Source organism: Rhinolophus sinicus, linkage group LG14, assembly GCF_036562045.2.
Source record: "Rhinolophus sinicus isolate RSC01 linkage group LG14, ASM3656204v1, whole genome shotgun sequence".
Lineage (NCBI taxonomy): Eukaryota > Metazoa > Chordata > Mammalia > Chiroptera > Rhinolophidae > Rhinolophus > Rhinolophus sinicus.
The window spans coordinates 51,593,105-51,617,524 of record NC_133763.1 but is presented as its reverse complement, the minus strand read 5'-3'; the positions used below and the strand labels follow the sequence as shown (position 1 = coordinate 51,617,524).

At 45.7% G+C, this 24,420-nt stretch overlaps 1 protein-coding gene across 7 annotated transcripts in view; it reads right to left on the bottom strand.

Annotated features, from left to right (window-relative positions):
• The window catches only part of SNX27 (sorting nexin 27), a 60,498-nt gene extending 55,682 nt beyond the window's left edge, over nt 1-4,816 (bottom strand). Inside the window, exon 1 of one of the 7 annotated variants that reach the window (XM_019739999.2) lies at nt 4,407-4,816. In XM_019739999.2, coding sequence (XP_019595558.1) covers nt 4,407-4,640 — 234 coding nt within the window. In that variant the 5' untranslated portion in view covers nt 4,641-4,816. Of the gene's footprint in view, nt 1-3,095; nt 3,135-4,335 lie in introns of those variants that run through there. The other 6 variants (XM_074319076.1, XM_074319075.1, XM_074319078.1 and 3 more) reach the window with 6 other exon arrangements.
• Nucleotides 4,817-24,420: the final 19,604 nt, after the last annotated feature.

The window sequence follows — 24,420 nt, the reverse complement described above, 5'->3', positions numbered from 1 at the left end:
TTTCACAGAAAATAAAGCCAAAAAACAAAAAAGAATACCCCCGAGATGTTTGTAAGTTATTAAAATCAACTCTATAGTCACATATATGGTGACGGAAGGAGATTAGACTTTGAACAGTGAGCACACACTATATACGGATGATGTATTATAGAATTGTGCAACTGAAACGTATATAATGTTATTAACCAATGTCACCGCAATAAATTTAATTTTAAAAATTCAATAAACAAAATTTTATATATGGCTTTAATTTTTCTTATGGCTTAACTTTAACAAGGGAAAGTCGATGGGTATATTATTGTCCCATACCTATCAAGGAGGAAGGCATACGCTCTCTGCATCATGATTTTTAACGCAAGCCAACCTTAGGAGTCCATGCTTACTAACGACCACACTACCCAAATACCAAGGAGACAAAACAAACTAGTCAACACACAAACCTAATCCCTAAAAACTATAGATGGCACCATATCCAAATCCACTGCACACTCAAACCCTCCTAAGGGCATCTCTCAGGAAATCAATCAAGAACCCTTGGAACTATTTTAACCTTAAGAAAATTAACCTGAAATCAAATGTTACTTCACATACTATATAATTAGTGCAAAGATATATTTATTTTGGTTCTATTTGTTGAAAGCATCCTTCACTCATTAGCCTCCAGGGATACACATCAAAGTGAAGACACTCGATATATGTTACAATGGGAAAAATTACAAGGTGAAGACTAACATTCTAACTGCAGTAAAATTTAGAGCCCAGAGGGCTTGTTCATACGCCAGTACCAAGCCCTGCAATATGCCCCTTTCCCAAAGCAGGTAGCATCTAGTCAGTTTTGAAGGGAGAAAGGACAAACTGAACCGCAGAGTATTTACTTTAATGACTGTTTCGAGATTCAGTGAGGACGGGTGGGGCCTAGGTAAACGGACTTTAAAAGAAATGGAGGCTCTTCCTTTTGTCTGAGCTTACTTTCCCTTAAATCCCAGTTACTCCGTTCTTTCACACCCCTCTACCAGTTGTCCAACTGCAATATATGAGAACTGGAATAATTTGTGCATAGGAGCAAAGCGTCAAAAATAAAAGTCTTAATTTAACAGCAATTATCAAAATCCAGACATCCACCTATGACTTCATACAAATTCCATCTACCTCATAATAATCTACCTATGTCTAACCCTGACCCCATTTGGCACTTCATCAACTTGCAAAGCTTTGCTGGGACAAGAAAGATTAACTTAAGGAACATGACTGAGAGACAGAGGAAAGCTCCGAGGAATGTTGCCTAGAACACGCTTTAGGACAATTAGCATCAACCTAAGTAAGAACAAAACAAGCAGCAAGCACAGATCTCCCTCAAGAGTCACGTCTGTCTGGTCGCTGACTTCCTCCTCATTTGAAAACCTAAGGAAACGATGCAGACTTTGGAAGAAGAGAAGGAAAGTGAAAGAAACTATATACAGTTGATCCCTAAACCTGGGGGTTTGAGGAACTGACCCTCCCCCAGCTGTCGAAACTCTATGTATAACTTTTGATTCTCCAAAAACTTAAGTTTCTCCTCAGTATTCTCGGGGGATTGGTTCCAGGACCCCTCGCAGGGGATACTCAAGTCTCCTGTAGAAAATGGTGTAGGTAGGTCGATGCATGCAGTTGGTCCCCCACATTCGTGGACTCCCAACCGTGGATTGAAAACAGTACAGGTATTTACCGAAAAAAATTCACATATAAGTGGACCCACGCAGTTTGAACCCGTATTGTTCAGGAGTCACCTGGAGTTGAGATCTCAGTGAATTTACCAACTAGCTCAGCTCTGTGCTGCAACTCTATTTCCACTGTCGCAGTGGAGAAGCTTCAAAGAATTCAGAAATCAAAACAGTTGGAAAGGTGAGAAACCAATGCCAGGAAGATGTCTGATCATCACAACCTTCCAGAGAAAGTTTCTCTACGCTAAGAGTGTTCTTTTGCCCTGCCCGCTAAAAGAGAGAAAGTTCTCTACTCACCACCAAGGACGAGCCAAAATGCAATCTTTTTTCTAGAAGGAGGAATGAACTTAGACTGGAACCTGGGCCTGAGGTAAGCCCTTCTACCTGCCCTAGGGGGTCATCCAAGGTCTCTAAAGAGTCCCTAGTTCATATCTGGACTCTGCTGCAAAAACCACTACAAAGGCAAGAAGACACCATCTATGTTAGTTTGTGTGTGTGTGTGTGTATATATACACACATGGTCAATCATGTGAGCTGTAGTCTTCTACAGAACTATTTTAGTTTAGTTCTTTTAGCTCCTGTAAAGGGTAAATGATTTAGAACTTTATGATCAATTCATAATTTAAAACACTTTAGTTTTAAATTTCAAAATAAACAGCTGGGTCCAAAGTAAACTTCCGAAGAAAAAGAAAAGTGACATTCCAAGAGCTTCCATTGGAAGGAAACACCAGGCACAGATTTTGAGTTACCTAGAAAGAAAGTCAGGTGCCCAGGTACAAAGCGGAAGGTCACTGTTGCATTCTATATCTGAATGCCCTTACCCTCAAACGATTAAGAATAGATTGCTAGAGAATACTAGAAAAGAGTATGTAGGATGTTAACAGAAAAAACACACATCTATTTACAGGAAGGACGGAAAAAGTTACAGTAAGAGCTCCAAACACTTGCTTTGATGAGCTACTCTTTCTTGAGGTGCAAGAGGAAACAGAATGGGTGGATACCACAAGGTAAGAATGTCAAAGATAAGGACAGGGGCACCAGGTAAACAAGACGGGATGGCCTGCTCTGTAGGCCCCAGACCTTCAAGATCCTATCCCCTTTGAAGTCTTGAGCAAACCTACTGTTTTACTAGAGGAACGCCTGAAGCTTGTGGACATTATAATTAAAATAACATGTGCAAAAAATGAGAAGGATTTCACGAGAGCAAATCCAAGCACTGAGCGAAAGGGCAAAAGTGTGAAAAAAGAATATACAAGATAGAGTGAGTAAGAAGGAGCGAGACACAGCACTGAGGACTGCTGAGCATGGAGATCATGCCAGCGTACACCCCCTACCAGCCAGCCAGCAATCACTCTATAAATGTTAATACAACGAACAAAAACACAAATGGAGCACCTGGGTCGGAGGAGTGGAGGAGGTCTGCACAGAAATCGCGAGACAAGGCAGCATCCTGCGCGAGCTTTAAGGGACGCAGTGGGGAAGGAAGGATGAAGGAGCAGGAGCGTACAGGGGGAGGGGCTGCCGAAGGGAAGAGGCTGGGTCGCAGCAGCAGAAGGGGCCTAAAAAGAGGAGGGGAAAGCCACCCGGAGGCAAGAAAGCACAGGATCAAGTCAAGCGTGGGACCGTCACCAGAGCATAGAGTAGGGGAGCCCTGAAAACAGCCCTGAGAAAGTGGGGAGGCCAAGGACCCAAAAGGGGGTTGTAATTGTAGACTGAAACAAAAGTATGAGAGCGGGGCAGGGGTCTGAACAGGGCTGCGCTCAGAGACGTGTGGTGACCGGGACACTAGATTCAAAATCATGGTGTAAGACCAGGGCTGCTGTGAAGAGAACTACGGTATCAGAGACACCAGTACCACCACCACCACCACCACCACCACCACCACCACCACCACCACCATCACCACCACCATCACCACTAAAAAAAAAAAAAAGAAGAAGAAGAAGGCTTGCAAGGGTCAGAAACGAAGGTACACTCCGAGAATGAATACAAAAACGAAGAGAGGACGGACACACGCAAGGACAGAAAAACACAGAGTGGGTGCTTGCCTACGCGTAAGGAGAGGGTAAGTGAGGAAAGAAAAAGGAGAGCAGTGTGGAGGGCTGATGCTTCGGGAGGAAAAGTAGGAGCGGACCAGCGGTCCTGCGTCCTGGGGCGAGAGGGCCGAAGGGACGGTCCACGGGGGCTGCAGGGAGCGGCGGACAACAGGAAACGACGACGCCCACCAGGAGAGCTCGGGGAGGGCACACACACACAGGGGCTGGCGCAGAGGGGACGCTGTCAGCGAGCAGCAGGGCAGGGTCATCGCGGCGAAGCGGGGGGCAGCGAGCAGCATGCCAAAGGGGCAGAAAGGCAGCCGGAGGAACGGGGCGGGGGGCACGGCGGGAGGGGCACAGGGGCAGAAACTGGAGCTTGCAGGCAGGGAGGTGGGAGTCCCAGAAACCCGCGGTGTGGGAGGTAAAAGGGTCAACCCCCCCCACCCGGAGGTGCGGGGCTTGAGGGGGGGCGAGGGTCCCCAGGGCCGTTCGGGGTTGGGAGGGAGGTGCGGCCTGAGGGTGACAGGGGCGGAGGGGAGATGCAGGGACAGGCGGAGGGGATGGGGCGGGGAGGGGCGGCGGGCAGCCCCGATACTCACACCTCCAGAATGCGGTCCCCCTTGCGCACCCCGGCACGATCGGCCGCCCCCCCGGGCAGCACCGCGCTCACATGCTGCAGCGGCGCGTACAGCTCCCCGTTGATGCTCCGCAGCTGCCCGCCCTCGCTCACTTGGCCCCGCACGTTGAAGCCGTAGCCGGACTCGGACTTGACGATGCGCACGACCCGCGGGCCGGCGCCGCCGCCGTTCCCGGCGCAGTGGAGCCCAGACCCCCCACCGCCGCCGCCACCTCCGTTCCTGTGAGGGGCTGAGGGGTGAATCCCTTCCCCGTCCTCGTCCGCCATCTTGCGAGCAAGCGAGCCGTATCCCCGCCCCCCTACGCCTCCACTCCCTCCCCGCGCGCGCGCGCCCTTCTCAGCAGCCGCGCGACCACCCGCGCGCGCGCCCGCTCCTCCGACCGCGGGACCCGAGTGGGCCAAGGAGCTGCCGGCTGGGGTAAAGCGGCGGCAGGGGGCGGGGGAAAGCGGACGGTTGGGCACCGTGGAGCCTCCTGGGAAATGTAGTTTCTGGAACGTGGGGGCGGGGAGGGGGCTGGGCCGGGCCGGAGCTGAGATCATATGACGCAATTCGGAAGCAACGCCTGCTGGGAGTTGTAGTTTGTCTTTTATGCTCTTAGAAATTTTATGTTGGGTGGTTGAGAGAGCGGTATACTGATTCAACTGTTGACTTGGGCAAGATTTTTTTTTTCCCTTCTTTCATTTCATAGACCCGCAAAACAATAACATTAGGACACATTGACGTTTGTGTTTCAACACACTCTTAAATTATAACAACTCATTTGCTCAATACCTTATATCTTCACACAGATTATTTTTATTTTATGGCCCCAACAACCTCGGGAGACTGCTGGATCATGACTTATTTCCCTATTTCACATATTGGGAAACTGAACCTTAGAGTGCCCAAAGTCATCCAGCTATTAAGTAACAGGAACTAAGGCGCAGTTATTTTTGTGCAACTTTCTTTTCACGTATTGCAACTACATAAAAAGTATGCCCTGACTGTACAAAACGCATATATAGAGGAAACTATGGCCTCACTGCTTTAGAACTGGATATTAGAGTGGCCAAGTAATTTCAATTGAGCAATGATTTTGGTTACCTTTATTTCTAATTCTTTTCGTTTCCCCCAACAACACAGTAGTGTAACTTGCCAATGGCAGCAATTGATGTTTTTTGGCTACCTACCCAAACACAAACTTACAGATACTGTGCAGAATGCCTGGCAAAGGCGAGTAAGAAGAGCAAGAGCAAAAATAATGTAAATATCTTAAGCACTTAATGCTCAGGTCTGTTATTCGATTTTACCTAATGGTGGGCTAATGTTGGTCTGTTACTGTCTCATGGATGCTGATAAAAGACACAAAATTCCTGGGTCAGAGGCAAAGGACTATGATGACACCTGGAAGCAACATGTGCTTCAGTATGTTTGTGTCAATTCCTCTTGCCCCCCAAGATTCACAGGGATGACATGAAAGGCTTAGATGAAGGCTTTACGCTTGGTGGATTTACATCATGGCTGAGAAACACAGAGTTTGGGGAACCCGCCATTTTATAGGAAGCAGTAAACAAACATGTTCATGTCCTGGAAGGAGACATTACATCATCCCTCAGAGTTGCTCACTATAAGTACAACCCTGAGAAATGACCCTGGTGAAGAGCAGTCAGGGTCTTGCATTCTTGGTATACCCAGGAAGTTGAGTAGAAGCATGAAAGACCCACCAAGGACAGTCTCTCAACATTACTATGTGCCAAACACTATTCTAAGCACTTTACATCTATAATCTCATTTAATCCTCACAACCCAATAATATTATTATTTTATAGATGAATAGACAGGCATAGAGAGGTCACAGAGCTAATCAGCAATGAATCCAGAAGCAATAGGGACACAGAGTTAAAAGACAGGAAAAGTTTACTTGCAGAGGTCTGATGACTTATAAAAGCAACAAACAACCCCCCTAAAGAATCCATGGACTATGTAAGGGTGTCCAAGGGGATAAAAATAAACAAAAATGGTAGAATAATTAAGATAGCTCACAAAATGTAGGATGAAGCCTCAAAGTTATTATACAAACAGAACATAAAAATTAATGTGACCTTATTTTATAACCAAGCTAATGAAGGGCCTTGATTAGTTAACAAATACGGAAATTAATAAAAGTTAGAATAAGAATTTTGCTCCAAAATAATGGCACTTGGATTTTTGTTGTTTTTTAACATGAGTCGTTTGGTTTGAACTGAATGTGGGATGGGAAGGAGCTTATCCACTAAAGCAAGGCATCAGAGAAAGGAAAAAGGGAGCTTCCACTGAAAGAGCTAATTTTTTTCTCATTTGTTTATTTGATAAAAATGTATTGAGTACCTCCTCTGTTCTAGGCTCTATAGTAGTGGCTAGGGATACAAAGATAAATAAGATATCTATGAATTCCATGAAGGGCAATATGACATGGTCAAATTTACAAATGCACCTACTCCTTGATCTGGCAGTTCCATTTCTAGTTCATTGTACTGTCACACTTGCACATGTGTGACATGACATGTTTGTGAAGTTAGTCATTGCAGTATTGTTTGCATTAGAAAAAGACTGGAAATAACCTAATGTTCATTGATTAAGTTATGATACACCCACAAAGGAAACCCAAATAACTGTAAATAAAAAATAAGGAAGCCTTTTTTGCACTGAAATGGAATGATCTCAGAGATACTGTACATAATTAAGTGAAAACAATGGACAGCACAGTCTATAGAACATGAAAGGGTAAGCATAGATACAGTTATGTCTCTAGAAGTATTCACAAGGAATTGATAATTTTACTTCTGGGGAAGGGGACTGGACAGCAGATGTGGGCACGGGGGTAGGAGTGAGACTTTTGTAATTTCTGAATTTGGGGGGCAGGTAAATGTGTTGCCTATTCAGAAAAATAAAATATATAAAATATTTAGAAAGGAGCTTATTGAAAGAAAAGATGATCAGAGCATCAAAATAAGAAAATAAAAGAAGACACCATCGCTGCTCTTGGTACTCATAATCTAACAAGAGAGTCAGCAAAAAAAAATAAAAATAAATTACGGTACAGGTCTTGGCACACCTAAGTAATGAGAGCTGTGCTAGATGCCTGCACAAGCTGCTAAAAGTGCATGTAGGAAGGGCCTTCCAAACGGAACAGCTAAGCTGAGTAATCATAGATGAGAAGAGTTAGCAAGGCAGAGAAGGAAGGGCATTTCTGACAAGGGGAACAGTGTATTCACACAGAGATTGGGAAGAACGTGGTGCAGTGTAAAAACAGCAGTTCAGTAGGACTGGAAATGGGGACCAAAGGAAGTGGGCAGGGGAGGGGACAGGGAAGGTGGGCAAGAATCAGATCTGGGAGGTCTTCAGGCATTGGATATCATGCCCAGGAGTTTAAATTTCATTCCTAAGTATTTAGGGGCCTCTGAATGCTTTTAAGCAGAGCAGAGGTGTTATCAAAATTTGTGCTTCAGAAAGTTCATTCTGCAAGAAGTGTGGAGAACAAAATGAGACAGATCAGTTACGAAGCCATTGCAATGCTTCAGGTGAGAAACGATGAGATTCAGACGAGGGCAGTGGTGATGGGAGGGGGATTCCTTGCAGAGAAAGGACTTGGATCTCAGATGTGAGGGTGCTGAGGAAAGAATGAGATAAGATTCCTGGCTCGGTGGTGTGATTCCCCAAGACCAGGCATGAAAAGGAAGAGGAAGACGTGTGTGGGGAAGACAATGAGTCCAGTTTGGGGTATGTTGGATTTGAGGGGGCTGCAGAGGATCCAAGAGGAATGGATCAGCAATTGGTTGGACACGTGAGTCTGGCATTGAGGACTCACTGGCCCGAGCCCAGAGTCGGGAGGCGTGGGCCCTGGGTGGTAGGTGGTGGCGGATGAAAGCCCCAGGCAGAGCGTGTAGTGAGATGAGAGGAGGGCCAAGGCTAGAACCCAGAGAATGCCCCCTCCCCCTCGCCCCCAGGAGACTTTAAGAGTCAGGGGATCAGGTGAAAGACTGGGAGGAGTCAGAGAGCTGGGAGACCCAGAGCACCTGGGGGCTTGGAAAGCAATGAAGCTGCTTTTGGAAATAGGACCTGGACCATTTGCAGAGCCCTTCCCATCGAAGAACTAGTGAGTCTTCACCACGACAGTATAAATAGAAGCGTTCACAAGGAACTAGGCCCCAATCACATGGCTAGTTAATAGCTGCACTGAACCTTGAACCCAAATTTTCTGACGCCAAGGCCAGGACTCCACTACCCAGCTTCCTTTTAGTTACAGAAAAAGAAGTGCCTCCTACCCTTTGTGATGTACAAAGTCGGCAGGTTTCCGTCAGCTTTCTGTGTAGGAGTTACTTAGATGAGAGTCCCACCTCCACACTCTTGCTCAGATGTCCTTTGGTCCTAGGCGTCCTGCCTCTTCTTATTCCCTCTGTACAGGTCTAAAATCTACTCGTCCTCCAAGTTCTCACATATGTCCCTCCGTAAAGCTTCCTCTGAGGACTCCAGTTCACTCTGACATCTCTCTTTTCTAAATTCCTTGAGCAAATCCACCTTCCAGTGACCCACTGTCCCCCCAATGCATCACACACGTGTGTAATCCCCTCCCGCTGAGTGTGGGCAAGGCCGGGGACTTGCTTCTAGGCCGCAGAATATGGCAAAGGTGACTGTGTCACTCCCCTGATTACAATTACGTGCCATCACGCTCCTTCTTACCCAATTGGAGCAAGAGTCTCCTTCTGGTCTCCAGGAACAAAACGGCCCTGTTGTGAATTGCCTGTGTGGCCTCTAGGAACAGGAAGTTGCCCCCAGCTGACAGCGAGAATATCGGGCCCTCAGTCCTCCACCTGCAAGACAGGCTGCCAACCACCACATGAGCCTGGAGGAAGATGTGGGCTCCTCCAAGCAACACAGCCAGCCAACACCTCATTCTGCACAGGACCCAGCCACATGGGGCACAGGCTCCTGACCCACAGGCCTGTGAGGTCGTCAGTGGGTGCTGTTTTCAGCTGCTAAATCTGTGGTACTTTGCTACATGGCAATAGATACTGCATTTATGATCAGTGCCACTCCGTGTAGACCCTAACAATGTAACATCTCGTTTAGCTTTACTTTTGCAATCGGAACATAAGCTTCTTGAAAACAGGGAACTTGTCACATGTGACTTGTGTCCTCAGGGTGTATGAGAGGCACAAAAGCAGGAGCTCAACAAATATTGATGGAATGTTAGTTCAGAAAAGGACCATAAAGTGGCTAACGATACCTGCTCTATAGGGAAGTGGTGGGGGTTGAATGAGTGGTATGTGGGAAAACACCTAACAGAATGCTTAACACGTAGGTTTTATTAATAATATTTATTAAATAAACATCACACCTAGACCCATTCCCTCATTATGCTGATAAAGAAATAGCTTCCTCCACACCACCCTCCAAAAAAATTAAACAGGCCCAGCAGAGTACAACGACTTGTCAAAGGTCACTCAGCTCTGTGGCCAGAACGCAACCCTAAGAAGACAAATTAAATGGCTTAAGTGAGGTAACAAGGCGTGCCATTACCTGCGGGTTCAGGAGGTAAAGAAAACAAAAAAAAGAAGGACCGTTTTTTAGGCCCTCACCTTAATTCTGATTCCTCCTTCCTCTTCACTACCTTTCTGTACTTGTTCCATGAAGACCACATGAAAACTTACTCTTCTGGTTAATTGAGTAACTGATTTGCAAGAGTGGTTAGTGCCTAGAGACTAGAGGGTTTATTAGTCAAGATTCTTTAGTTGCAGGTGACAGAAACTCAATGCAAACTAGCTTAAGCCAAAAAGGGAATTGATTGGTTCCCATAACTAAGGGCGACACTGGGCTTTCCAGTTAACTGTGGCTATATAACTAACCACTCCCAAACTTAGAGGCATAAAACCATCATTTTCTTATGCTGATGGATGGACTCAGCGGGTCAGAAAGTCAGATAGCACACTAGGGATGGCTTGTCTTTGTTCCATGAAGCCTCGGCCTCAGTTGGGAAGACTCAAAGGCTAACGTGACTCCATGGCTGGGGTCATCTGGAAACGTCTTGTTTCTCTGAGGTCGGCTGTCTGCTGGGACCTCAGCTGGGGCTGTTGGCCCTACATGTGGCCTCTTCCTGTGGCTACTTAACCTCTTTAAGCATGGTGCCTGGGTTCCAGAAACAAATGTCCCGCAAAGAATAAAACAGTCGTGCATGGCATTTTTATGCCTCAGCCTTTGCAGTCACATGGCTTTACTTCCACCATACTGTTTTGTCCAAGGGGTCACGAAGGTCTGCCCAGGTGCAAGGGGAGGGGATGTAGGCACCACCACTCGATGGGAAGAGTATTGTCCTGTAATTAGGGCACGTGGGATGGGTCATGGCTGGTAGTGGCCATCTGTGGAAAAATGTGCTACACTGGGATGGCTCATAGAAAGAAAGAAAGCATATGCTACCGGAATCAAGGCCTTAGGGTCTGACACAGAGAACTCAGGGTCACCTTGCTTGTTTTCATTTGCCTTTCGTTTTTGCTCATCTCTGCTTCTCTGTCTATTAGCAAAAACAAACAAACAAAACAACACTTTATTTTTCTCAGCATCTGTAAATAATTTCCCAGGGAAGGACTGATTGAATCGTGGGCCCACCATGTGGACCAACGGAAGTCGCCTAGAGAAGGAACTGTGATTGTCCTGGATCCCATGCCCAGGTCACATGCTAAAAGAAAGCTTGCTGGGTAGACTATAAAGAAACAGCTAGTACAATCTAGTACAGGTTTAACGTAAGTGAGCACTTAGATCCACTTAGTGTGTAATTATAACTGTGAGAGTTCTCTAGCAGCTTTCTGTAGTTGTAGCATTTCAAAGCTCTTTATCTGGTCATCTTCCTACCATGCCCTCATCTTCCTCTTGGCCACATAGCACCTCTCTGAGATTGGCTGGGTTTCCCATTGGGGAGAAGCGCTCCCTGGCTCTTACAGCTACACAGGCTGTTTTTCGTTTTGTTTTGTTGGGTTTTTTTTTGTTGTTTTTTTTTGTTGGTTTTTTGTTGTTGTTGTTGTTTTTGTCATCCCTCTCTGCACACCTGGCTGTCATGTTTCAAAGGGCCATTCCCAAGTATCATTTCTCACCATCCTTCCACTTGCCACTCCTTAGGCAGTTGTCCCTCTGTTAGTTATGTCTCTCTTCATTTTTCTCCATGCCCCCTCTTTTTTCCCCCTCAAAAATCAAACTTAGTTTTCCAGGGGTCCTTTTTCCTAGAAATTCCCAAGACAACAGTTGAGAAATAATGCAGTAGGTTGGGAGACCTCGTAACAAAAGGACCTTTTCAGTTCTTTTGCTAATGACTGGTTTAGGGAATTAGAAGGTGACACATTGTGGCCCAGGGGACAGGAGAGAAAGCTGATGCAAGAAACCCTGGAAAATTGAGTCTGATATGAAGAAAAGAGGGGTTTTGAGTCATTAGCGTCATCCAGTGGAAAAGAGTATGAGACTTGGGGTCTCTGCATTGGTTCCTGTTTAGCTTTAATCCTTAATGTGTCACTTAGTATGCTTTTGGCTGCAAGTACAGAAAATTCAAAAGTAGTGTAAACAATCAGGAAATTTATGATCTCACCTAAATAGCAAGACTAAAGGTGTGTGTTCCAGCATTGGCTAATTGAGCTTCTCATTCACACCCTATGGGATCCAGGTTCCTTCCATCTCTCTCTCATCTGTCATCTTCACTGTATTGTCTGGATCATTTGGCTAATTCCTCTCCTGGTGGCAAGGTGACAGCTGAGCTCCAGGCATCACCCACACACGTGGCCACCACATCATCGAGAAGCAGAAAATAAAAAATGTCTCCTTGTGGGCCGGCCTGGTGGCTCAGGCAATTGGAGCTCCGTGCTCCGTGCTCCTAACTCCGAAGGCTGCCAGTTCGATTCCCACACAGGCCAGTGGGCTCTCAACCACAAGGTTGCTGGTTTGACTCCTCGAGTCCCGCAAGGGATGGTGGGCTGCACCCCCTGCAACTAGCAATGGCAACTGGACCTGGAGCTGAGCTGTGCCCTCCACAACTAAGACTGAAAGGACAACAACTTGACTTGGAAAAAAGTCCTGGAAGTACACACTGTTCCCCAATAAAGTCCTGTTCCCCTTCCCCAATAAAATCTTAAAAAAAAAAAAAAAAAAAAAAGTCTCCTTGTGTCTATTTGTAAAAGCAACGAAACCCTTTCTGGAGGCCTTGCACCAGTTTTCTCTCAAGTCTCATGGGCCCAAAGTGTGTTACCTGCTGGTCCCCTAAACCAGTCATTTGCAAAGGAACTGACATTACCATGACTGATTCAAACTAATTGAGACTTTTTCCCGGAGCTAAGAGTCACCATTTCCTGTGTGCACGGCTTGCCAGTGAATCAGGAATAAGACTGGGCCTCTGCCAAAAGAAAAAAAGATGGGAGGGAGGGAGGAGTTCAGGGGAGAATAAATTTGGATCAAGCAACCAATTGGATCTGATACACTTTTCTTCTCATCAACTTGTTTTCTCCAACTGTAAACCAGAGACGGTGATACATCCTTCATCGATCTGTGGAGATACTTCAAGAAACAAGGTTTTTCAGGAGACTCTTTTGAAAATAGTTTAATTAAAATACAATGGACCAAGCGGGCAGGAGAAAAAGGAAAAATACAGTGGGCCACACACTTCAACATGGATGAACCCTGAAGAGATATTATGCTATGTGACATAAGCCAGTCACAGAAGGACAAATAGTGTATGATTCTGCTTCTGCGAGGTTCCCTAGAAGAGTCAAATTCATACAGAAAGTAGAATGGTGATTGTGAGGGCTGGGGAAAGAGGAAATGGGGCGCTAGTGTTTCGTGGGACAGAGTTTCACTTTGGGAAGATGAAAAAGTTTTGGAGATGGTTGCACAACAACTGGCATATACTTAATGCCACAGAATTGTACATTTAAAATGGTACATTGTGTGTTATGTATATTTTATCACCACAAACATTTTTAAAAGATAAAACAGTGGGGCTATTTAAGATAGCAAAGGAATTGTGCTGAACTTGAGAAACGTACAATATAAATTTATGGTTGTCTCTCATAACCATCATGTCGAATGTTTCCCTATTTTAATTTGTGGGTAACTGCTTCCCAGCCTCAGTTATCACTTCTTTCCCAGTCATGTGTCATCGTCCCCTTTCCTCAGACCCACGATTGTTTGGACTGAAGTACACAGCAAGACATTCCAGACTCAAAATGCCCTGCACAGAATGGAATCGCTGTGACAACTCTCCCCCTGCCCCTCAACTTTCCCCTTGCAGGTTACCTGCACCTGCCTTCCTTTGTCTCCCAGTCTTCTTTCAATACAGCTGGCTTTCCCCACATTCATGCCAAGACCCTTGGGGACGAGGAGGCAGAGTGGCACTACAGAGAAGCACAGGCACAGCGGGTGATAGCAGCTCTTGCAAAGTCTATTTACTGCCAACACATGTATACTAATATTTACTGATCACACAGATGTTTGCAAATGACACAGAGCTGTGAGGATCTGTGCAGAGAAGTTACCCCTCCTCAGCACCCCTTCCTGGAGGCCCAGCCTGAAGGTACCGAAGCCCCCCACCCCCACCCATTGTCAGATGTCCAGAGCTGAGTTCTAGCGCATAAACTTGAATTCAGAGGTCTCATCATATTTAACCTACTCACTCGAAACATTTTTTCCCAAAAAGTACCACAGATGGTGAAGATCTTTAACATGGAGTCCCTACCACTCCTTAAATTCACATCCCAGGACTTAATGACGCTAACAGGAAGTTTCTCTTTACCTGTGACTTTCTTCGGTAATTAAAACAGATTCTAGGCAAATGGCCTCTAGGGCACAAACCCTGAATGGTGGCAGTCAGTTATCTGCATGTAGCACCTGACACCAGGCTAGAGCCCTGGGGCTCCCCCACCCCCCGCCCCCAGGAATGATTTTCTTTTGTTCAGTGATCCTGGTCAGTCACTTGGCAAAACACCCTCCCGGTTACAGAAAAGGGAATCCATTTCTGTTCAGCCAGCACTGACTGAGTAACTACCATGTGGCGGACGCAGAGCCAGGGCTGGGGACACAGATAAATCACCAGCCCCTGCCCTTTGGGAATTCTCAGGTCTGGTGGAAGAGGCAGACAGGAAAACAGTTACCAGGATAACTTTTGTACCAGCTGTCCTGGGAGCATTGACGTGGGAAGATCAACCATCTGGGGAGTCTCTGGGGACTCAGAAAAGACTTCACCAATTTGAGTGGGGTTTTGAAGCCTGCGTAAAAGCTTGCTAGAAGGGTAAAGGAGGGAAAAGAATTCCAGGCAGAAGGAACAGCATATGCAAAGGCAGAGGGGGTGAGGAAGGACGTGGTGTGTTTTGGAGACAACTGGCAGTGTGGCAGAGGCCCAGAAATGAGGCTGGACGAGTGAGGCGGTGAGTCGCTTAACCCCCACCATGGCCCCGGGGGAGGGGGACAAAAACAAGCAGAAGCTCAGGCTCTGTTGCTGGTGAGTGAGCAACACCACCTTTCTACATAAAGATCACATCCTTAAGTCTTCGTCCTATGGGGGTTCCAGTTCCTCTACAACATTGTAACCTACTCATGGGAACTGTCTTCTCAAGGAACCAAGCTTTCTTGTGTCTGGAAAGGCCCTTGGACAGGTCATCTGGAATCTTTGGGCCGCTGTGTGGTCTGAAATTGATTATTGCTGATGGGAACTCTGAAGAGCCGGATATTTGATAGAGGAGGGGACTGGGGCTCAGAGGGGAGAAGGGCCCATCCCCCAGCCCCCCATCACTGTAGGACAAGCCAGGCCAGTGGTCAGTCCTCCTTCCCACCCTCACTGAGCTTCCTCTTCTGCCTCCCTTAAGGGACCCAGGCTGGTGTTCTGCATTCAGTAGACGCACGAAAATTCTGGTTAGTTCATCCTCTCCAGAAAAAAATAAAACACATTTAGTGTATGAACTTGGCTGAACTTTCTAGAAACTTCCAGAACCATTTCCCTCCTGCGTAAGGGTTGATTAAACCTGAGCAAGATGAACAGAAACTTCTCACAGCACTCTAGGAAGTGCTGGTCTAACACAGGAACCATGCAAATGAGGTTTTAAAATAACCTTTCCGCCTGCCTGTAGGCAACTTCAACTCGGACTGGGATATATTTTCAATTTTTCACCAAGTATTTACTTTCCCAGAATCCAATTTCTTTTCAGGCCTGGTCTTTTATCTTTCCGGCGCTAGACTTAATTTGTAAAACTGCTCCCTGGTCTCATCCCAACCTGGCTGGCTGAACCTTTGCAAAAGAAGTGACTTTGGGATTCACAACAGGAAAACTCCAGGTATCCGGGGAGATCTGAGGAGACAGTCTGCCTGGCATCTTTGGGCCCATGGGCCACCTGCCCAGGTGCTTGAGCACCTGCTGCCCTCTTGTGGCTGCAGCCTGGGCTACAGCCGTGCCTCACAGCAACTGAAAAAAATCCTCGTTTTCAGGTTCACGGGCAGTGTTCTGAAAGCGTCGTCTTCCTCCCCTGCACTCCCCAGACCCAAGGAATTTTCGAGCTGAAAGGGACCCTCGTCCAATCCCCATTTTTTGGCTTTTTTCTTTCTTTCTAAGAATAGGAACCCAAGGATCAGACAGATTAAATCATTTAGCCAAGGACACGCCCTCATTAGAGAAGTAGCGGAATGGAACCCCTACCGTCCTTAGAAGACCCCGGGGGGAGAGGGAGAGGAGGAAGAGGAAGATGCCGTGTGAAATTTAGAAGGCCACAGTGATGCTGCAGAGTGGCCGCAGTCCACGACCCCTCCGTGTTCTGTTTCCCAAGGAAAGCTGCTTTGTAAGTGCACACAGGCCTTGGATAAGGCCGGTCGCTCTGCCTGCCGTGGACACTTTCTTAGGCCACGGATAGCACTCCAGCGTCCAGGCCTAGATTCTTACCCAAGCTCCCACCTTGAGTAATTCCCCCGCCCCCCACGTTTGGGCCTCAGTTTTCTCATCTTTAAAGTGAGGGAGTCGGATTGGACTCGCTCTAAGGTTTCTCTGAGCAGTGAGTTTATGATGACGGTCCATTTGCTCTTGGCATATGTATATTGGGTGGCACTGATAGATGGGAGCAACCTGAGGACCGAGTCTGTAGCTTTCTCTTGTCACATCCCCAAAGCCTAACCCTATGCCTTGAATTAGATGCTAAAAAATATTTATTAACAATAATCACCATTTTCAGTGTCCGCTGTGTGCCAGACACACTCTGTGTGACCCTAACATACAGCTTTGACCATCACCACACGTATGAGGCTATAAATCACAGCACTGAGCCTAAGGCTTCCAGGACCAGATGGCATATACGGCTGAGCCCTGGTTATCGGCTTCCTACCTGCACATCCTTACTCCATGGATCGATTTCCTCATCTGTAAAATGGGAATGGACAGTGACTGGCACATTGTAAGCCCTCAGTGAATGATCTTATCAGGTAGACATTATTATCTTGTCTTCCTCCCCCTGGGATGTGGAAATTAAAGCAGGGAGAAATGAAATAACTTTTCCAAAGCAGCACAGCCAGTAAATGAAGATCTAAGATTATAAGCCAGATCCAGAACCTATGCTGACGCTTGAGCTCAGTGCTACACTATCTCCCTATTGTTGAACGACTGGCCAAACACAAGAACAAATGAATGAGTGAATGAATGAATGAATGCAATTCTTTACTGCTGATGGCAATGCTAATAGCTGGTGTCTGACTCTCATGTGGGTAGGATATTAATACTTAGGATCTGCCTCTTCCTTACTTTCTGGAACCAACTAAGAGAGATGAAAACAACTCAAAAAAAAAAAAAATGAAACAGGGAAACGCCCTCTTCATCACAGAAAAGACCGGTTTCTTTTAAATCACAGAGGATTTACTCAGCATCTGCTTTGTGGCAGTACCAAGGCAGGGCACTGGGGGGGTTAGAGATATCCCTGACCTTGAAAAGCTTGCAATCTAGTTAGGGAAACAAACCTATGCAAAGTCTGGATTATAATGTTATAATTATTACACCCTAAAACAGGGTGATAGAGATTATTCGTGTTGAGTTGAGAAAGGGAACACACAGCCCAGGCGTGAGAATTCTGGGAGGGCTTCCTGGAAGAGGAATTCAGGCTAAATCTGGAAGCATGAGTAACTTTCTTTGATTATTTTCTCTCTATCTCCTACATCCAGCTGGTGGTTCATCAAGGCCTATCCAAATGACTCACCAGGCCCTTACTTTCCAGTTCAGCAGCCATTATCTCAGATCAGTCCCTCATTACTTCATGCCTGGAGGTGACCTTGCGTCTCTTAACTTGTCTTTTTGCTCCCAGCCCTTACCTTTTGCATCCATATTTTGGATTAGCCTCCTTACCTTGTAACGTCACTCCTATGAGTCATTCATTCCAGCTTCCCTTCCACTATTTATTGAGCATCTACTGTGTGCCAATCACCACCCTGTGCACTGGGGATTTGGCGTTGAACAAGACTGGCGAAGAAGACCCCTGCCTCCCTGGAATTTACATACTAGGTTTTAAAACTGCCAGTGGAGACCTGCTGCTTTCAAGATTAGAGTCCAGACTCCCCTAGCCCCGGGTAAGGCCTACCCTATCTGTCTCCCCTCCTCATAACCACCCATCACTTTCCAGCAGGGTTCTTCCGCTGGGCTCACCGTTCCCCACACATACCACATTTATCTCCAGCTCATTCTATCATTATGCCTTTTTCCCTTGGGCCTACCTGCCCAATTCCTTCCGGCCTAGTTCTGTCTCCACATCCTGCCCACCTTACTCAGACCTCCTCTTACACGATGACGTGCCTCTCTCATAATAGTATTTCACATGCACCAGTATCACTTACCTCTTCCACCCACCTGACAAGATTGTAAGCTGCCGGAGGGCTTCAGCCCTGTTCTGTATCTTTCCCTCTTGACCTCACCTGGCATGATATTGTGTAAATAGTAGGCTTTTTTTTTTTCCTCTTCCTCCTCCTCTTCTTTGTTTCTCCTAGCAATAACAACTGACATCTGGGAAGCACTTTACAAAGTGTTTTCATTTACGTCATCTTCTATAAGCTGCACAATAGGCTCGTATCAATTACCAAGAAATACTTAGTGGATTAAGAGGTCAAAAGAGGACGGCATTCCAGGTGAAGGAAGTAACTCCAGCAAATGTACAAACACAGCAAGGAACTGGGTCTGAGCAGCCGGCTGTGTGGGAGCGCCGCCCTGCTGGACAGAGAAGGGTGAACACTGGGGAAGATTTGGAAAAGGAAGAACAAAGGTAACAAAAAACAAGCAGAAAAACAAATCCCGCCTCACTAACGTGGTTATCAGCTAGGTGTACGTATGTATGTATGTATGTATATTTTTTAAATTAAAATATAATATTATAGATTCACATAGTTATTGGCTTTTTTCTCATAGTTCGTAGTATATTTAAAATTTGAATATATTGTATTTTTAATTAAAGTATGGCTGACATACAATGTTATATTAGTTTCAGGTGTGCAATATAGTGATTCTACATTTATATATCTTATGATGTGATCACCATGGTAAGTCTAATAAACATCTGTCACAATAATACAAAGTTATTGTATTATTGACTACATTCCCTGTGCTGTAAATTACATCCCTGTGACTTATTTATTTTATAACTCTTAATCCCTTCACCTTTTTCATCCATCCTCCTCCCATCTGTCAACTATTAGTTTCTATCTATGAGTTTATTTCCGTTTTGTTTGTTCATTCATTTTGTTTTTTAGATTCCACATATAAGTGAAATCAAATGGTATCTGTTTTTCTCTGTCTGTGACTTATTTCACTTGGCATAATACCCTCCAGCTCCATCCATGTCATCACAAATGTCAAGGTTTCATTCTCTTTTATGGCTGAGTAATATTCCATTGTATATATGTACCACATCTTCTTTACCTAATCATCTATCAATAGATACCTTGGTTGCTTCCATATCTTGGCTGTTGTAAATAACACTGCAATGAACACAGGGGTGCAAATAGCTTTTTGAATTAGTGTTTTCATTTTCTTCAGCTACATATCCAGAAGTGGAATTGCTGGGTCGCATGGTAGTTCTATTTGTAATTTTTGAGGAACCTCCATACTGTTTTTCACAGTGGCTGCACCAATTTGGTATCCCAGCGACAGTGCACGAGGGCTCCCTTTTCTCCACATCCTTGCCTACACTTGTCATTTGCTGATTTTGTGATGATAGCCATTCTAGCAGGTGTGAGAGGTGTATTTATTTCCAGTCCTTCTAAAAACCGTTTTTCTTTTGCAAAGCTCTAGTAAGTGTCCATAAAATTGTGTGTCCTACTTTTTGTCACTTAATATTCTGAGCACAGTTCCCTGACACGACCTCGTCTTCATAAAGTCCACGTGTCGTGAATGCATAATGTTCCAGAGTGGCTGCCTCTGAAATGAATTTACCCTTCGCTCTATTGCGGGACACACGTCATTGCCCGTTTTACGCTATTATAAGATGCACTGCAACAAACCTCTGCAGACAGAAGACGTGGAACAAAAGTAGGTCTTTGGTGAGACCTCAACGTGCTTCATGAAGGCTCACTGGAGCCTAAAGCTTCTCTGGACCTTTCTTGCAGTTGCATTTTCTCTGACTTGCAATCCACACGATCCCACCTAACATAAGGGTTCCCGAGGCAGGGCCGCACTTACCCTGCTCACCGCCATCACCCTGCCCGAGTCCTCGGTCCAAGGCTTGGCGGCCTGGACCAACTAGGTGCTTAATAAAGACATGCAGACAAAGAATATGAACTCTTGTCCTGACGGTGATCTAGAAGGATCTTTGTATTTTTATCAGGTGGTTGGAGCTTGTCAATAAAAATGTTGCCTCTTCTTCATATTTACCACTAAATTCCTCTTTTTTGGCCACTTTTCATTTTTTTAATTCATAAGTTTCACACTTTGATGAACTAAAATATTTTCCTTCGTGACCTTTATTTTTTGGTTGAGGTATAATTGATTTCTACCTTCGTGACCTTTAATACTAAAATTCTAACTGGATCTCCTGTCAGAGTTGAGGTGCAATGGTGTTTTCTGCTAGTTTTTCAAGAGTTAAGTTGTGATATTTAATTTACCTAGAATTTATTTAGGTGTACCATTTGAGGTTAGAGGCGTTCGTTTTTGTTTTCAAAAACTTCTAACCAACTGTACAAATGCTCTTTTCCCCATTAAGTTGCAATGTTTCTTTTGTCCTTCTGCTTATATAAAATTGCATCTATTTTTGCCTAGTCTGTTAAATTGATGTATAAGCCATATAATACTTTACTATCTACCAAGGTTAATACTCCTTCCAATTAAGCTGTCTTCAAAATTTTCTTGGCCATCTCCCCTGTTTATTCTTCCAGCTGAATGTAAAAATAATTATATCCAATCCTAAAAAGACTCTATTGGGATTTTCACTGTAATTACACTAAGCCTAAAAAAAAAAAAAAAAAAAAAGCATTAAAGAAGAATTGACATCTTTACAATTTTAACTTTGCCATCTGGGGAAGTTTTTCTTCATTAAGGTTTCCCATATTTCTCAACAAAATCTGGTCATTTTCTTCACATAGATCATTGGCATTTCAAATAAAGGTTATTTGTAGGTATTTTATATTTTAGGTTGTTTTCTAATTGGGCGATCACTGGTGTATGTAGGGAAGCTTGTAAATTTGATGGCCTGTCCAAATGACACTATAATTGTCAAGGCATTCTTTTGTTTCCTCCTGCAAGTATCACTCCCAGGTCTGCCCTCTGGAACTAGACGGAGTCAAAACCACTTCTCCTTTTACAGGACAAATTGTCATCTCTTTGGAGACTGCTATCATGTTTCCCATCAGCCTTCTTTTGTCCTGGCTGAATAACCCCACCTGACAGGATGACATACTATTTGGGAACGTTTCAAATGACGGTGGTGAGGAGGGAGGATGGGGGACGTTTAGACTGGAAGGTGGGGGACCAGTGGAAATCCGAGCTTACAGGCTGGCGAAGACGAGGCTGTGAACATGGGAAGGGCCAAGTCTGAGATTTCAAAAGAGGAAACATTAGGACACATTGACAAACTGGACGCAAGGGGTAGAGGGATGGGAAGAAGAGTGAAAGATGACTTTAAAATTCCTATCCTGAATCACTGAAGAGTGATTCTCTCTAAGAGAAAGTATGAGATTGCATAGGGGAGATAGTTTGGAAGGAAGTCAGTGTCCGTCCTCCTGACCCTGAGATGACAATATAGCCAAGGAGAGAGGCCTGTCCTATTGTGAGGTAACAGAAAATGTATGTATTGGTCTCTGCCCCTGGTTCTTGACACAGACTTTCTAAAACCCTTGTAATTTCCTTTCCTAAATGATAAGAGCACTGGAAGTATCTTTGGTTCTAATGTTTGGTCTTTGACCCTGCTTCCTGACCCAGCTCCTAAATTCCTTGGAATTTCCTGGGTGATAGGAACATTTTTTATTCTACTGAGGAGACTCTGGGTGGATACTGGAAGGGGGCCAGTCACCAGAAAGACCAAGCCATGATTAGAAGCTTGGAATTTTTAGTCTCACCGCCCCCATCCTCCAGGGAGCGGGAAAGGGCTGGAAATGGAATCGATAATTTTCATGCCTATGTGAGGAGCCTCCATAAAATCCCAGTAGTTGAGGTTTGGAGAGCTTCCGGTTTGGCACACATCCACATCAGGAAGGTGACACCCTCCATGGGGACAGAAGCGCCTGCACTCAGGACCCTCCCAAACCTCATCCCAAGTATCTCTTCATCTGGAGGTTCACCTGTATCCTATCCTTTAATAAGCTGGCAAACCTAAGTGTTTCCCTGAGTTCTATGAGCCTCTCTAGCAAACTAATCAAAGCCAAGGTGGTGGGGGTGGGGTCATGGGAACCTCCAATTTGTAGCCAAGTCGGACAGAAGTCATGGGTAACCTGGGGACCTACTACTTGCAGTTGGCGTATGAAGTGGGGGGCAGTCTTGTGGGACTGAGCCTGTCACCTGTGGGATCTGATACTATCCCCAGGTGGTGTCAGAACTGAGTTGAACTGTAGGACACCCAGCTGGTGTCACAGAACTGCTTGTTGGTGTGAGAAGCCCCCCCATACTTGGTCACCGGAAGTGTCAGAAGTGAAGTGTTCTGTGTAAGTGGTACAGGAGACACACAGATGGAAAACTGAGTTTTTCCTAAACACCGGTGTTTTTCACATTTTCCCCCACAATAACATATTTTACACAGCTGGCTAGTTCACACACAAACACAGAGATATAAAACAGATGTAAGGGTCCCTAAACTCCTGCAGACACATGCGAGTTTGGGCCTGGAATACTGGTGAGAGGGAGGCATGGCCCAGGTGTGTGACCAGCATTGAACTGAAGGATTGTCACCAGGAGGCATGTCTTCCTTTCCCTCAGCTGTCTAAGGTGCTGAGGTCTAACTCTTGTGACCAACAGCCTGTCAGAACTAACAACCCTGCCACCATCTTCCCTCAACCCCAGGTGCCAGAGGGCTCCGGAAGATTCCAGCAGGAAGGCCACACACACTTTTCGAGTTCAAAGTCAGTCTCTCTGCCAACGCACAGAGCACACAGAGCTAGAAATTGCTCACCTTTAAATAAATAAATAAATAAACAAACAAACAAAAATCTCCTTTATCCTCAGCCTACAGGTTTTCCTTAAAGAAGGGGCTAGAGAATATTCAGGTCTCAAACTTTGAGTTTCAAGGCCATGGTGAGTAGAATTGGGGCAGGGAATATAGGAAGCCATTTCTCCTTGCAAAGCTGGAGTCCTAAATTGAAGCATAGAAAAGAGGCCAGGAGCCCTAGGCGAACATCTGTTGGGTGGGAGTCTGAACACACTCAGGCCCAAACTCTGGCTCGAGGGAGCCCAGGGGACTGTCAGAAGCCCCACAGAAACCAGCAACACAATTTGAAGAGCTGGTTAAAGAGAGATGTCTCTCTCCGGGGAGGGACATTGGCCTCCTTGGTCTAATTATCATGTCAGAGCATCTTTCCAGAGTAAATCTTGGAACATTTCATAGGGAAAGGTTGTTTTTAAATAGAGATAAAAAACGAGCAAATCCACTTTTGGTTTTAGAATCTTAGTTATAAAAAATCCCCAGGGCACCTATGGTTGAACTGCCCTGTCCTTGTTAGGCTTTTTTCCTGTTTGGGGAGGGGACCGACGAAGAGGTGGGAGGACAGGGCAGTTGCCCAAATATAGGACCTAGCTGGACAATCAGCTCTAATGCGTCTTTTGGAGCAAAAATTAATGTAAGACCCAGTATTATATTATAAGACCCTCTCTTATATTAAGACCGGGTCTTATATTAATTTTTGCTCCAAAAGATGCATTAGAACTGACTGTCCGGCTAGGTCTTATTTTTGAGAAAACATGGTAGTTTGAGAGGGAAGGAGCCTCCGGCAAGCTGCTTTTCCCACGATGCTCCAGGTTTACAGGAGGCGGCTGCTGACGGCGGCGTGTCTGGGCAGCTTTCAACATTCAGTTCAGAGAAACTGGGCTTCGTGGCAAAGGTCCCAGGGAGCCAGACCCAATTCCTCTCCACAAAACATTCAAGAGGCACAGAGGAGTTGGCTTACAAATGACATAACACAGGCAATAAAGAGGCCGCTGAAGGCCTGAGCAGCTCACCACACCCTTTCTCAGGCGCGGTGCCGTATCTCGTTCTCTCAGATGCCCAACCTCCATCTCTAACTGAAAAGGTTGCCAAGATAAAAACTACCTTGCCTTCAACGGCTTTCTCCTCCCAGAGCCTCTGCTCCTTTCGGTGGCCACACAACTAACCTCTGGGAAAGATGCACCAGAGGCACCTTTTTGTCCCAGGAACCTCTCAGGGACCTGCTGCGAGTGTCCCCAGCGTCTCCAGAAAACCTGATTATCTCCAACCTGTATCTCTGCTCAGCCCACCAGGCCCTGGAGGCCCAGGCCGAGAGCCTCCCTTTCCTGTGTGGCAGCACACTCCCTCCTTTCTCCAGCCTGGCAAGCCTTCTTGGCACCTTAGGCAACCCCACCCTGCTTCCACCTTCTTAATATTCTGAGAA